Source organism: Camellia sinensis, chromosome 11 (assembly GCF_055761805.1).
Source record: "Camellia sinensis isolate YWXY chromosome 11, ASM5576180v1, whole genome shotgun sequence".
Taxonomy (NCBI): domain Eukaryota; kingdom Viridiplantae; phylum Streptophyta; class Magnoliopsida; order Ericales; family Theaceae; genus Camellia; species Camellia sinensis.
The window spans coordinates 53,153,551-53,169,680 of record NC_138971.1 but is presented as its reverse complement, the minus strand read 5'-3'; the positions used below and the strand labels follow the sequence as shown (position 1 = coordinate 53,169,680).

The 16,130-nt window shown below is 35.8% G+C and overlaps 1 protein-coding gene and 1 pseudogene across 1 annotated transcript; one reads left to right on the top strand and one right to left on the bottom strand.

Moving 5' to 3' along the window:
* Positions 1–3,655: 3,655 nt before the first annotated feature.
* On the bottom strand, positions 3,656–4,339 carry LOC114311772 (RNA polymerase sigma factor sigA pseudogene; annotated as a pseudogene).
* A 4,766-nt stretch (positions 4,340–9,105) lies between these two features.
* Positions 9,106–10,235, top strand: LOC145802332 (uncharacterized). The gene is made up of 4 exons (XM_082895028.1): positions 9,106–9,150; positions 9,458–9,535; positions 9,613–9,814; positions 9,922–10,235. The coding sequence occupies exons 1-4, from the start codon at positions 9,106–9,108 to the stop codon at positions 10,233–10,235; spliced, it is 639 nt and encodes a 212-aa protein (XP_082751154.1).
* The last annotated feature ends 5,895 nt before the right edge of the window (positions 10,236–16,130 follow it).

The following is a 16,130-nucleotide window of genomic DNA, read 5'->3' as shown; positions in this document are numbered from 1 at the left end:
TGGGAATTAAGAAAATCTTGTTTTTGAAAAACTTGTATTTAATTTCGGGGACGAAATTCTTTAAGGAGGGAAGGTTATAACGATTTCGATTTTACCTTTCTGTATTTATTGTATTCCAGACATTGGTTCCGTGGTGTTGGTGGTTGTACACCTTGTTGTCATCCTTTAATTCCACACGTTTGAGTTTTAGGATGTGTTGGGCATGTTTCGAACAGGTAGGTTGAGTTTTGGTCTTAAGTGTTGTTGCCCAGGTTTTTGGTGTTACGCTCGAGCAAGTCATTCTGCGCTCGAGCGAATTTTGGTTTTTGGTTGTTTGCTCGAGCAGACCTTCTTGTGCTCGAGCGGGGTTTACACCCTTCCATTATTTCATGTTCCTGCAAAACTTCTACATGTGTGTTTTCTACGCTCGAGCAGGTAGCGCTCGAGCGAGCCTTTTGGCGCTCACGCAGGTAGTTCTTTTTCTGAAACGTTCTGGGAGATGAAAATCTACGCTCGAGCGGACTGGTCTTTCGCGCTCTAGCGGGTGTGTTTTGTCTTTGTGTCTTGGCGCTCGAGCGGGCATTCTTGCGCTCGAGCGGACCCAATTTTTTTGTTCTTGACGCTCGAGCGTCCTGTTCTCCGCTCGAGTGGGAGAGTCATATATCAGTTGACAGCTAGGCTATTTTAAATCACTTTTTACTTTCCATTCTCTCTCTTACTTTTCGAAAACAGCTATTGGAGAGCTTCTCTCTCTAAAAACTTACCTTCTCTCTAGGTATTGATCTAGTATGAGTGATCCTTCACCCTTTGGCCTTTATAAAAAGTGTGTTGATCGTCGAGGGCTTTGTTTTGATCCAAAAAGTTTGGAGTTTGGAGCACTTTGAGTTTGGTCTTCTTCTTCCTTTCAGCTCCGAATTTGAGGTACGGATTCCTACTCACTTTTATGGGCTTTGACCTAGATTGTGAGCTTTTGTATAAATGGTTTTGGGTTTTGAAAGTTAGGGTTTCAAATGTGTAATTTTGAAAAGAGGGTTATGTTTATTTTGAACCATAAACATGTATTTGGATTTCAAAATGAGTATATTGATGTTGTTGGTAATATTTAGACCCTTGGGGTTAATATTGAGAGATGGAGGAGAAAGTCCTAAATTGTGCATAAATTAATTGGTGTAATTAATTTGGAAAAGTTATGGGTTTGTGAAATTGAGTTGAATATAATGAAATTAGCTCATTATGAGATGGGATAGTGGAGTTGGATTTATAAATCATTCACTTTTGAAAATGCGGATAATTTATCTGTTAGTGTTTTTATTATCTGTTTAAAAATAATTGCTTTGGGCTACCGGTGGAGGATAGTCTTGATTGTTGTAGACAATGCATGATGATTAGGCAAACTAAACCTGATCAATTGAATGTGTCATAGAATATGACGGTTGAAATAATACATTAATTGTATGTATTGATTGAATGTGTATATGATCTATGTTTATATACATTGTGTTATGTGGGAGGAGATAGGAGATGTAATCCATGGTTTAGGGGAAGATAGGGGATGGACCTCTAAACCGGATAGTGTTTGGGAGAAGATAGGGGATGGATTCCGTAGATACAGCTCATATGCTTATCTGTTGAAGTGTTGATACAGCTCATATGCTTATATGTTGATATGTTGATACAGCTAGTATGCTTATCTATTGTGAAGTGGGAAATGTTTAATATGAGTTACTAACTCATCTGAATTGTTAGGTCAGGTTCTGAGCCATAGTTATGAATTGAGAATTGGATAAGAAATGGAAAATGGAATGAAATATGGACGCACTTGTCATGTAATGGAAATAGTTTATGAATTGATTTATGTGAGCCAAACAGTTATCAATTGCTAATGTCTTAGTTACTGCTCATACTATGTTTAGCATATCTCTACTGGGCGTTGGCTTACCCTATATGGGACATCATTTTCAGGTACAAGTAGCATGCCACCTCCAAGGACATAGTTTGGGAGGCTAGAGGCAGACAGACTGTGTTATTATTTTGTTTTCTTTTGATGTATTACATGTAAATTCAAGCCAAGGGCTTAATATGTATTTGAGTTAGCACTCTTCTTTTGTAACCAAGTGTTGACTTGGAAAGCTGTAAGCCCATAGGGCATTTGCTTTTGTTGTTAACATGTAATACTTTTGTAAGAACTACTCTAATAAATAGGAAGATGTTTATTTCTCTTATATCTTTGCATGTCTAAAATGATGGGTTTTATGTATTATTTTGAGGGCGTTACAACTACCGAATGAAATTATTCACAAAGATGTTTGATTTCAACTCAATGTCATTTTCCCATTTACAAAAACTATATGTTATTATATTTTTTTACTAAATTGACTCTAAAATATATTACAAAAAGTACACAGTCATAAATGAAAAATAAGAAAAACTATATTAGCCTTAAAATCCTATTTTATGTACTTTTTTACTCAATTGGATGGAGTTACATGAGGATTCAAAAATGTCATATACCTCTCAGTAGAAATAACATTAAAATGTGCAAGTAATTCTTCATTAAATGGATTATCCATGTCAACTTCATGTTATGTAAGTTCAACACTAACTTGACACTTAATATTCATGTTACCAGGTTGTGTCATATTCATGTTTGTGTCAAAAATGATCAACCCTAACCCGCTAACTTCGTGTACTGTTCATGTTGAAGATTCCCACCCTTAAATACTAATATGTGAATGAAGCTGCCAAAAGGAAAATGGCAATAGCTAGGTCAGTATTGATAGAGTGGGTTGCCGTGGACATCGGCTGCAGAGCGTGGTGGTATGTTATGATCCCATATTGGTTAACAGCAAGCTTGGGCATGTGAACATAAAACTCTTAGGAACCCTCCCTTTGCAAGTCGATTTTCAAGGGTGAATTCTACCCTTCTACCCAAGTGGTTTGTATCACAGAGGCATGGTAAATTTCTTTGGCCCCATTTGATGCAATGATGCATTTAGCTTGAAAGAGCTTTTGCTGTCCTTAAAGTGCTTCATGGTGATTTGGTTGTATCTTTGAAGAACTTTGAGTTTTATAGGTACATCACCAAAAAGCATTGTATGTTAAAGTAGTAATTGAGGTGCTTTGGCGAAAAAACAAGAAGTGATAGCTCAAGATGCAGCGACAAAATAATACTAAACTAGTTTACATTGAGCTTTTCTCTGCTAAGACTCTTAATTGAAAACATATCATCAGAAAGCACGCACCACCAAACTAGGCCTTAACCAAATAACTTCTCCATGAATGAAGAACAACTATGGACATGTAAATGATAAGATAAGAAGGGTATTATTTATGTCTAAAATCAAATAGCTTGCAAATCTTATACTACAAGGAAAGTAAGACAAAAGGCAGATATTAACTGCCAAAAGGCTTAAACAGTGACCATGAGGACCATAATACATGAAAAATGTGTTACCTTTCACAAACGATGGATGAATAAGTAAACAAGACAGAAACAAAATTTCTGATGTTCCACGTATCTTTAATGAACAAATCTATGTTTCTGTTACCTCCCTTGTGTTGTGTAAACATCTCACTGTGGAAAATAGTGTCATTCATGGTGAAGGTAGTAACAAAACAAGTAACTGAATCAAAGTGGTTCATTCACTCTAAATAAATAAGAAAGAAAAAAGATGAATTACCTCGATTTTTGCTCCTCTAAGTAAAGGCCAGTTTTTATTATTTTAGGTAATTGCACTACTTCTGAATAGGTGAGCAATTCCTCACTTATTACTCCCTTCACATATCCTTTCAAACGGTTCTGAAGCAGCTCTGGCCTGATAATGCATTTTAGCTGCTTACTTGTACTAAGTCGAATCATGGAACAGTTTTGCCTCAGAACTTTCCTCCTAGTATCTATTCTCCGCCTGCGAGCAGATGTCCCTGAACCAGTGACTTGCATCTTCTTGTGGGTATTTTCTCTTTTTCCATCAGTTATTACTGTCTCAGTTGAAAGATTCCATTGCTTTTCCAGCATTGACTTTTGTAACAAAAGAAGAGCCTCCACTGAAAATTCCGAATGAGATCTGTCCTCCTCCAAGTGGTTCAATCTTTGAAGCCACACCTCAACAATTAAAGGTTCAGAAGCAGTATTCACATGTTCTTTTTGAGCTTTTAAGGACCGTGTGTATTGGTTGGACAAAAAACTAGTGCTATTATTGGAGGACTTATTTGCTGTGATAACATTCTTTGTTGTAGCAGCCTGATGGTATGTTGATCTGTAATCGTAACCACATGATAGCTTTTCTGTGAGATCAGAATAATAGAAGGAACTAAATAGCCTATTTCCTGCACTGAGTCCAATAACAGCAGCAGAGGCCATCATATGGCTTCTTCTTGGTTAGCTGCAATACTATCACACGTATTTAGCAAATTTGCTGAATCAAAACCATCTCACAATACTTCAATTGCAAGGGAGACACCAAGCCACAAGGAAATGGCTGTGTAGATCACTTTCTTAGGTTTCTGAAAAGGACCAAAAATTAAAGAAATGAATGTACGAGTCGATTTTTATGGATTAGGTTTTTTCAAGGAAGAAACTTGCCGACAAGTTTGTTTTAAAATGGTATGCAGACAACATCCAATTTGGTTTTACAAAGTAGCAACACTAATTTTAAGCAAATTCCAAGAAAAGTGAGCTTTAAGTTAGTAAACAATAACAAAATTTAAAGCAGACAAAACAACCTTCAAGAATATCACCACCAGAGTATGGGACAAATTTGAAAGATATCAATATCAGCAATCAAGTGGGAGAAGAACGGGGGAAAATAAATGGTAGATGAGAGGCATATATTTTATTTTCTTTGTTTGTTTATTTATCAATAAGTAAGAAGTAAAAGATTTAACATGAATATAAACGTAGAAAGAAAAGACAAAAACCAATGGAAAGAATAACCACAATGACATTTCACTTGCATACTATATGACCTTAAGTTATGATGTGAAGCTTCAAACTTTTAAATCTGCTACATCAAGTCATTACCACTTCTCGGTTACAATTGAATTTGGCAAATAAATGTGCTGAAGATTTGGATAAAGCCGCATGAGTCATCACTATTGCGATATTAAACAGGAATATGATGAGTGCACAACACAAGTTGAGTAAAGTTTTTATGACCGGCCTGTTTCCATTCCAAATGCTCTACATAGTTATCAATCCTGGCCTACATTGACTGGCATGATCCAAAACCTACAGTTCAAGCAAGAAATGTACAAACAAGTTTTTGTTTAGTTCTGGTACATTCTCTTTCCTACACCAACATGTTCCATCTGTTTTGGGTTGTGTATGTTGCAACAAACATAGTAAATCAACATTTGTATTGCAAATCAAAATTCTAATTTTGTGAATCAAGAATAGAATTAGGAATCATAAGAATTAGTAAAAACTATAAAAAAAAAATAATGTTAAACAATCATACATATGAAAGAATATAAAATAACTTGATTTTGGCACATGTTATACAATAATTCTTACACAAGGACATAATTACGTTGTTTAGTAGAAAAAGTAAAGCAAATTACTTTAATATTGAAAAGCTTTTGAATTTGAATAAGCAAGATGCCTATATTACCACAGTGAAAAAAAAAATCTAATGATTGTTTCTTTGTAGGGATTTTCTTTTCCTCTGCATCAAATGGCTGCTAATTTCAGTAATGAACGTGAAACTAAAATGAAGGTGTTAAGATTTTGTGTATTGGCAATTTTCATGGACAAAACATGTGTCACATATTCAAGAATGAATATCTTTAAAGACAATGCAAAGAGTGTTTGAAATTTAATCTCATGTATAGCTGCATGAGCATACTACATTAGTATAGGATACAAGCATTTTATGTCACAATTTGACCTAGGATGACCCATACTTAGTCCTATGCACTTCGTAGTTGAAAACAATTTGAAATAGAGCTATTTAGGCAAGACTAGCATACCCGGCTCAAGGCTGTACAAGCAAGGTGCCGCTAGAGTTAGTTGAATTCTGTAATAAGGCAATAAGGTTGAATATAGAGAGAAACAGAAAAGAGAAAAGAAAGAACCCAAAGGTTTAATGTGGTTTAGTCAATATTGGCCTACATCCACATACACAAAGCCCTATGGGCTACATCTTTCATTCACTCAACTTCATACTCTTCTTTATATGATGCACCATATGTATAGAGTGGGAGATATAATCAAATCCCTTTAATTAAGGAATTAAAATAAATCAGAGATACAAAAAATCATAATAAGTACAAATCATGGGATCTCCATATATTATAATATCTTCCATATCTTCTGATATTTTTGACAATATAATCTTATCTCCAACAGAATCAAGGACTCTAAGCCCACTTGAATGGAGCCTTCTTTTGATTTTCATAGAAAAATTCCAAAATCTTGCGCCCTAAGCCCTCCAATGTGTACTCAAGTGGACAAGTGGATTTCTAAATCACTACACGACATTAGTTGTTAAAAAAAAAAGGAAAAAAAGGTCTTTGTTTTTGTCTAATACAAGCAAAGATACCAAGAAACAATCCTAGGAAACCTAGTTTTTAGTTTATTTAGAGAAGAAGATTTCTTTTTCTTATGCATACAAATTGATTTGTGAAAAACTTCTGTTTGTTTTTTTTTTTTGGTTTTTTTATTTTATATTATAAAAATCACATGCACTTTAGCTATTTGATTACTCTTAGAGCAGCGGTTATTCTTGTCAATTCACCCATTGCAATCAAAGTTTAGTCTATTAACCCATCTAGCCATCAATGTGTCCGCCTTTTCCTTTTGAAAAGGTATCAATGGATTGCTCCCCAGAAAATTATCTCTTGGACTTTGTTGGTCCATAATGCCGCTCCCAGTGACTGCTCTAAAAACAGGCCCACAGGTTATGATGTCGAATGCAGTAAAACATAAGCGAAGCCCTCCCTAACATCAATTGGTTTTAGGAGAAAGAAGGTGGAACTTGATTCGACAGAATTGAAGCTTATAATGCCTTTAACATCAGTATATATATATATATATATATATATATTTATTTATTTTTTAAATTAATGAAGATGCTAATTCCAACAAATTACCAGAATCGAGTATTTGTGTGATTATAATTGGCATACCATTACTTGAATACAATTCGATGATAAGTTTGAGAGCAACATCGTCTTAAATACCACTAAGGGACCATCCTAGTTGGTAAGGGAGTTTGCTTCTCTCCTCACTGACCAGGGTTACTCATGTAGTGAAAGTCCGACAGTTTAGGTGGATCGGTTAGCTTCCTCCATTTGGCTTGTAAGGGTAGATCCTAAGATCCTGCCTTGGGGTGTTCTAGGCATTAAAAAAAAATCATCTTAAATTATACTAATACCAAAAAAATAATAATAATAATAATCTAACCCAGAAAGAACTCAATTGTAGATAGACCAAATCGTGAGCACATTATTTTTTTAAAAAAAAATCAAAATACTCGATGAGAAGCAATTATTAGTTGAATTGAGAAACGAAAGCAAATGGAATCACGGAGCATACAAAGAAGCAAACTCTATTTAACTAAACCGAACCAGAGAACCGAAATGTAATGTATATATAAATATAGAGAGAGACAAGCATAAATAAATATGAATTTGGAAAAATAGCATATATATATATGTAGAGAGAGAGAAAGAGAGAGGGGGGAGGGTTATTTACACACCACATTTAGGTTAGGTTTGGCATCTCCTCAAAAAGACAAAAAGTCAAAAAGTCATTATCCTATTTAAGTTACATCATCTTATTTAAGTTACATTACCTCTCTACCACATCATTGCAAACCCAACCCAAATTTCATAAAAACTCAAAAAAGTTCACTTATTTAGAACATCCCAAACAAGGCACACCATTAATTGGTTATTTTTTATTACAATAATGACCTTAGATAAAATGACCAAAATAACCACAAAACAATATCAATACACCTCTCACACACCACCACTCTCCGCCGCCTAATTTTACCTTCGGCCATTGTCACCGAAACCCAGCCACCATCGCAACCCCACAACCTCCCTACCTCACTGGCGATCCCTTTCCCCTTTGCAAACCCTTTTCCCTCTCCCCATTAACAAACAACCCAGTCTCTCACTTCGGCCATGGCTCGTTTTTCTCCATCGCAGAGAGAGAGAGAGAGAGAATCCTAGGGTTTTCAGATCTAGATCTAGGGCTTGTAGGAGTTCGATCATGCAAACCAAATTCAAAACTTTGATCTAGGATTTCAAGCTCTGATTCGAAGCTTTGCCGCTGCAGTTGTCTTCGGCGAGAAACTCCTCTCCGATGGGTTGGGGAAGATCTCTGTTGAAAGAGGGTTTTGGTGGTGAGGGTAGGTTTGGTAGTTTTTAGAGAGAGAAGAGGAAGTAGAATATGAGATGGGATGGGATGAGAGGTTGTGGCGGCGATGGTAGGGAGGTGGTTAAGCTGGTGGTGGAGGGAAGAATGGGGTGAAAAAGGGTTTGGGAGTGTGGTTGGAAGTGGTAAGGCAGGAAAAGTGATGGATGGAGGAGTGAGGAAGAGATTCACTGGAGAATGAGGGAGAAACGATGGCCTGCGGTGAGTGGCGATGGCTAGGGTTAGGATTGGTGGGGCGGTTGAAGAAGATGAGGATATTTTAGGTATATTTGAAAATGGATGGTGTGTATTGAGCAAAAATAATAAAATTAAAATTGTGTTTAGTATGCATTAAGTAAGGAATGCTACTATTAGCACCTGCCAAAATTCTTTGGACCCTCCATTTTATAATTTTTTTATTATTACAATTATACCCTAAAGTAAAATTACATTAAAAGACATTATTAAATGGAACACCCACCTATCAAATAAGAACTAATTTTTTATAATATTGGACACCCACCGACACCCCCACCGACACCCCTACCTCCAACTCCAACTCTAACTATACGTATTTCATGTCTGTAAACCCTAAACCTATTACTTTTCATAACCAACCAACATAAACCCTAGATCTATTATTTTTCATAATCATCTTAAATCCTGAATGTGTCATCTTTATCACCATTATCAACCCTATTGAACTTGAAAGTTTTACTTCAAGTATAACGTATACTTCATCACTTATTTCATTGTGTAGAGCAATGGAGGACGAGGACAACAATTCTAGAGAGATCGACGTTCCATTGGTAAGTTTATCTGTCTTATATTAACATTCTCGGTCGTTTTTAGTCGTTTTCAGTTGTTCTTGTTTTGTTTTGAGCTGTTTGGTACTGGTTTGCCGACTGTTAGGATTATGTTCGGTAATACAGTACTGAACATAATCCTTTCATTCAATACATAGGTTCCGAACATTAATACATATAGTCAGTACTGTTAAACCGAATATCATCTTTATTTTCGGCACTGTTGAACTGAACAAAACCATTAGTTTCGGGACTGTTGAAATGAACATCATTTTTTCAATTTTGAAATTACATTCACACGTGTTTTCAGGGTGATGCTTTGACTAGAGGCAGTAAGGTTGATTCAGAACTTGTAATGGATTATAGTAATGAATTTATTACTTATAAGGTGAGTCTTTGATTGTTTTACAAATAATGTACCTTTTTTATGTGCAATAATTGGTTAGTTTAATTTATTTATTTCAGATATTCAAGAGTCGAAATGAGTTAATTCGATGGGCACGTCAAGTTGGAAGAAGAAATGGATTCGTTATTGTTGTGCAGAAATCAGATGGGGGTGATATTCATGGTAGGAAGCCAAGACTTAGCTTAGCTTGCAAGATGAGTGGATCTTATAGCGACACTCGAAAAAACAGCAAGCCTAAGACAAAAAAAGCAAGACTGACTGGTACAAAAAAATGTGAATGTCCTTTTTATTGAAGGGCAAAAAATTAGCCACAAATGATGACTGGATCTTGATAGTTATTTGTGGTGTGCATAATCATTCTGCTGCAGAATATCTTGAGGGTCATTCTTATGCTGGAAGGTTGTCACATGAGGAAACCTCTTTGTTGGTAGACATGTCGAAGAGTATGGTACGACTGAGTGAGATATTGGTTACATTGAAACAACGTGATGATGCAAATGCTTCCACAATGAAGACAATTTACAATGCACATCATAGGTATAAAGTTGCTGAAAAAGCTGGGAGATCTCAAATGCAACAACTATTAGGTCAGTTAGCGATGAACAAGTACATTGAGTGGCATAGAAGCTGTGCAGATACTGAGACAGTGACGGATTTATTCTTGCACATCCTGCTAGTTTGAATTTGTTACGTGCATTTCCAAAAGTATTGTTGATGGATTGTACTTATAAGACCAATTGATATCGGTTGCCCATTCTGGAGATTGTAGGTGTGACATCGACAGACATGACCTTTTCAGTTGCATTTGCATACCTCCAGTATGAGAAAGAGGATAACTACACATGGGCACTTGGTATTTTGCGTAGTGTCATGGATGAAAATACTCTTCCTTCTATTATTGTCACAGATAGAGAATTGGCCCTTATGAATGCCATATGTATGGTGTTTCCTGCAACTAAGAATTTGTTGTGTAGATGGCATATTGGAAAAAATGTGCTTGCTAATTGCAAAAAAGATGTTTGAGACAGAAGATAAATGAGAAATGTTTATAATGAGTTGGAATATGTTGGTTATGTCATCGTCTGAAGAAGTATACATGCAATGACTATCTTTGTTATATAGTGAGTTCAATACTTATCAAGATGCACTTCATTATGTTACCTCATCTTGGTTGGATACATACAAGTCGAAATTTGTGGCAGCTTGGACTGACACATTTATGCACTTTGGAAATTCTACAACAAATAGGTATATACGAACATTTAAATTTATTAGTTTTTTGGTTTTTTAATTATTTTTATAACATTTTATTTTCATATATAGAGTTAAGAGTTCACATGCAAAACTTAAAAGACATCTTGGATCAAGTCAAGGAAATTTTGAGTCGAATTGGACAAGGATACACAATTTACTTGAGTTGCAACATAGTGAAATAAAATCATCATTTGAGAAAAGTAAGATAGTTGTGCAACATGATTTCAAACCTGTGCAGTTTAAGGAGCTTCGTGGTAATGTCTCAATTACTGCATTAGAGATCATATTGGCAAAGTCTAAATGAGCGTCTTCTATTGGTATTGATATTGTTGCATGTGGATGTGTCGTTCGACGTGCTCATGGTTTGCCATGTGCACATGAGATAGGAAATTACATGAGGGAAAATCGGTCAATTCCCCTCACTTCGATTTATTCATATTGGACTAAGCTTGATATGTTAAGTATCCCACACACTGTAAGTGAAGAGTGGACTTGTACACCTGAGTTAGAATTGTTTCCTAAACGATTCGAGGAGGTGGGTCCAGATGTGAAGAGGTTTTTGTTACAGAAATTGAGAGAGTTAGCCAAACCTGATTGTACATTTTTTATTGAGCCGGAAGTGAAGTCTAATCCACGGGGTCAGCCAAAATTGAAGATTGAGACCTCTACTCGTCGCGAGCCATCTGCGTTTGAAATAGTTGCTTCAGCACAAGATAGTTATTCACCCAGAGTCATTGCCAAGTTGAGTGTAACAACAAAAAAAGTGAAAACAAAGAAGATAGAAAAGGTACATGGTTTACTAGTCAAGTATATAATTGTGTCATGTTGTCTACTTTATTGTCTAACATTGGCATTGGCATGTGATAGATTCACCAGCTTTGATCATTGAATCCAAATTGCTTTTTAGAGGCATTTCCTTCTGAATTGAGACGATATATTAAATACAGTAAGGATATTGCAGCAGATGGCAATTGTAGGTTCCGAGCTATTGCTGGTTTGATGGGTGTTGGAGAAGAAGGATGGTTACAAGTGAGAAAAGATTTACTTAAAGAGTTGCATGCGCATAGTGACCACTATAGGAAATTATTTGGATCACAACGGAGAATCGATGACCTTACTAACATCTTGGCATATTTTGAACCAAACCCTGGGTTGGACCAGTGGATGACGATGCCTGACATGAGTCATCTTATATCGTCTTTCTACCAAGTCGTTTTGGTCCACTTGTCTATGCAACAATGTTTGACATTCCTCCCATTTAGGTCAATACCGACATCTGTTGCCTCTCACAAGGAGATATGTATTGGCTTTGTCAACAACAATCATTTTGTTCAAGTATTAGTTTCTAATTTTTTTGTACATTCTTGTACATTATAACGACAAATTTCTTAATAATGACAACATTTTTGTACATTCTAATATATATATATTTTTTTGGTAACTCATTTTGGAGCTTGGTCATCCTATTCCACCCATAGCAACTAACTGGTGGAGGTACCATGATCCTTGTGCAGTAGGCTGGAAGGTTGCATATAGTTCCAGAGTACAACATTTCAAATCACTCATCAATCTAGACGTAGCCACAATCGAAACAATAGACCTGGATAAGGACTAGTGTCATACGAGTGAGTTAGGAAATAGAATTAGAATAGATTTAAGTTATGTAATTTTCTTTGTTAAACTAGCTTAGAATGGAAAAGAGTGAATTGGAATGGATTTAAGTTTATGTATTTTGAATGGATTTCATTCATGTAATTTTCTTTGTTCTAATGAATTGGAATGGTAAACAGTGAATTGAAATGAATGTTATTTTCTGTGTTGTACTGAATGGAAGTTGATGAAAAAAGTGAATTGGAATGGATTCAAGTTACACCGTGGTGAACAAATTTTGTTCGGACATACAGTGTTGACTGGATCACTATTGTTTGACAAAACAGTTCTGAAGAAAAATATATTTGTTCAGCTATACAGTGCTGAACGAATTGTTTTTTATTCGGTTCCGCATTGCTGAAATGAGTAGGCCAGCAATTGTGATTGGGCCAGCAAGCATTTATGTTCGACATTACAGTACTAAAAAAATTATATATGTTCGGCATTACAGTGCTAAACAAAGACTACCTGTTTGGCATTACAGTGCTGAGTGAGTCATTTTGATTCGATTTTATAGTGCTGAACGAGGAGAATTTGTTCGACTAGTCAGTGATGAACATAAAATTCATGTTTATTCATTAGTCTAGATTTGTTTATTCAACGATGACCATAAAGCAATAAACAAACCAATATTTCAAACAAACAAACTATCAAACCAATTCAAACTATCAAACTAATTCCAAACCATCAAACCAATTCAAACCATCAAACCAATTCCAAACCATCAAAATAATTCATTGAGTGCCCAAAAAAGGTATAGTAACGTCATATACAAGCCTAGCTCATACTTGTGTCATATACAAACCACCATCAAAATGTATGCCAAAAAATTTTCTCAGACAAACTAACATATACTAAAGTGTCATCTGACCTTTGTTATACTTGTGTCTAACACCATCAAAAAGTCTAACAAATGTTTGAGACTAAGATTTCAAAATACACATTTAAAACATTTGAACCCAACAACTACTAAAGTCTAAGACGTTGCTCCACGATTCCTGCGACGAGTGTACACCAAGTTCTCTGATGGTGTATGTTCTTCAGTGGATTGTTGGCCCTCCAAGACTTGTGTTATCTTCTTCATAGCATTGCGTAACATATCTCAGGTTGGAGCTGCTTCATTGTATCCGATTTCGAGCATTGAACATGAAATGCTCAAGGCACTATCAATGCGCTGCAAACAATAAAATAAAACTTAACGATTGCCTTAAACAAAATATATACAAAAATGAAAATGGTAAAAGTTGACATACGAATTGAAGTTGACGATAATCAGCTGATGCCTCAAAGCATGGATTATACTTAGAACGATGTGTCGGGTTTTGAACTTGTACGTGTGAAATGGAAGTAAACCAGTCCAAGTAACCTAGCATACAACCCCATGGATGCCAGACTAGAACACTACGCATTGTCTCAGACAACAAGTGATTTTCCCAACTCTCCCAAATCGTATCCAAGTATTTATAGGCAATGTTGTACTATTTTGCAGTGGATCCTCTAGAGGCTCGAACCTGAGCAAGCGGAGGTGAGGGAATAATTTGCACCCTACCAAATTGTCTTAGTACCCTATCTGGATGGTATGGTTCAACAATGTGCATCCATTTTAAGCATCCATTATAGTAAGCAACATCAGAAAAGGATGCTTAATATGCTTATCATGGTATGGATCCCAAATAACCTACAATAGTAAAAATTTTATATGTAAGTTATGAATTAGATTGAATAATAGCAAGTAATATGTACATACATTGACATAAGATTGAGACTTACGTCATGGGCCTCTAATCTGTCGAGGTCCTCTCGCAACCTTTGTAAAATAGACGTTGACGAACCAGATTAGGTACGAGAAATCCAATGAACGACACAAGGTTGATCTTCTTTATAGTCCAAATTGGGGTGGGGTCTAGCACCAACAAAATGCTTGTAAATCCAAGCTTCTAGCAATGTCATGTATCCCGCCATCTGTTTTATAGCATACCTTGTGGCAGTGCCCAATTGCCGTATAAAAAAGCCAATGCGGCTACACCCCAAGCATAAGAAGCAACCGATTGTAAATCCATAAGAAAAGACAAATACACTACCAAAACACGTATGCCTGTCTTGTCTGCAAATAAGGTACAACCTAACAAATATAACAAACATGCCCTAGTTGTACACTCAATGATATTATCATTGTCCGCATTAGACACTGACCCAAACCGTTGTCTCAACCATTCTACCTTGATAGACTGGCCCCGTGCTACCTTCAACGCTACATTTGCCTCATCTATTGTTACTTCCAAAGCCTCAACTAGCAGATTTGTAGCGTCAACATTTGATAAGTTCTTGCAAGAGACTGGTTTACCAATCACTAGAATCCCTAAAATTACACTAACATCATCTAAGGTTGGTGACATCTTACCAAATGGTAGATGAAACGTGTTTGTCTTTGGCTGCCATCTTTCTACAAAGGCCGAAACTATAACTTTATTTACAAATTTATATGAGCAACTCACTAAAGAAATCAACCTCGAATCCATAATTAAACCATGAAATTTGGACTGTTTATTCTCTTCCAAGTTGAATGACCATTCACTAACTTTAAAACCATGATTTAAGCATTTACGTATTCCACGTTCCTGCAACATAGAATAAAAAAAAGAAAAAAAAAAGAATTAGTAAAGTTGAAACAAAATTTAAAACATTAAATTAATGTAAGACTATGATTTACATCATTATGCCAAATTTTGGCTGTTACGTGACAATGAAAACTCTTCAAAATTGAAGGGTCATATGGCCCTCCAGGAAAAGGTCCAATAAGATCTTCATTAACTTTTTCAGTTGTATCTGCCGGTTGGTCTTCATAGTCACCCATGTCTGTTGGTTCATAACCCATATCTATTGGTTCATCACCCAAATCATCACCCATGTCACTCACATTCAATTGATTGCCCCCATCGTTTTCAACCTCAACCGTGTTTGTTAGAGCAGCACCTATGTCATTCATGTCATGTTCATTAACTCCACTACCTTGATCCTTAGTCTTATGAGTGCGTCGAGTCTTTTAGCCACTTTTTGAGAAAGTACAACATTATGTCTCCTAGACGCTGTTGGGCGATCTTGAGCAGTTTCCACCCACCAAGTACAATTAGATGTTAGTCAATGACAATGTAAGCAAATATATCAAATGTCAATTACCCTTAATAATATAGTTAGTCCTTCCTATGTATCGAAATTGCATGTCATCTAGGGACATTATATATATAACTTATAAGCCATTGAAGCCTATTTTAAATAGGTGTGTCGTGACCAATTCAAATAGGAAACACCAAACTAAGATAGTTTCTTACCAAACACAAAATGAATAAACGATAAAAAGAAACTACTAAAAATAAGATATTTGAGTTGGACCAAAATTTGAGAATTGTAATGCATTAGAAGCATGCCAAGAGCAAGGCCATCAAAAAAAAAATCCTAAATAAAATTATAGACAAAAACAAAACTTTCCAAAAATATGCAAAAATTTGAGAACCTAAACGATGGAATTTGGTATTAAAAACAAAAAAGGCATAGTACATAGCAAAAGCCGTGTGTTTTGCTTCTTAGGACATTTCGGATTGATTATAAATACTTCAAGAAAATTCAACATTGGCCCAAAGCCTATAGTTGCAATATAATCACATGCATCTCCAAG

Excerpts from the sequence above, each read along its gene's own strand:
- LOC145802332 (XM_082895028.1), top strand. The coding sequence starts at position 9,106 with ATGGAGGACGAGGACAACAATTCTAGAGAGATCGACGTTCCATTG. Across the intron at positions 9,151-9,457 it reads GAGAGATCGACGTTCCATTG|GGTGATGCTTTGACTAGAGG; the intron begins GTAAGTTTATCT and ends ACGTGTTTTCAG. Across the intron at positions 9,815-9,921 it reads AAAAAAAGCAAGACTGACTG|AATATCTTGAGGGTCATTCT; the intron begins GTACAAAAAAAT and ends ATTCTGCTGCAG.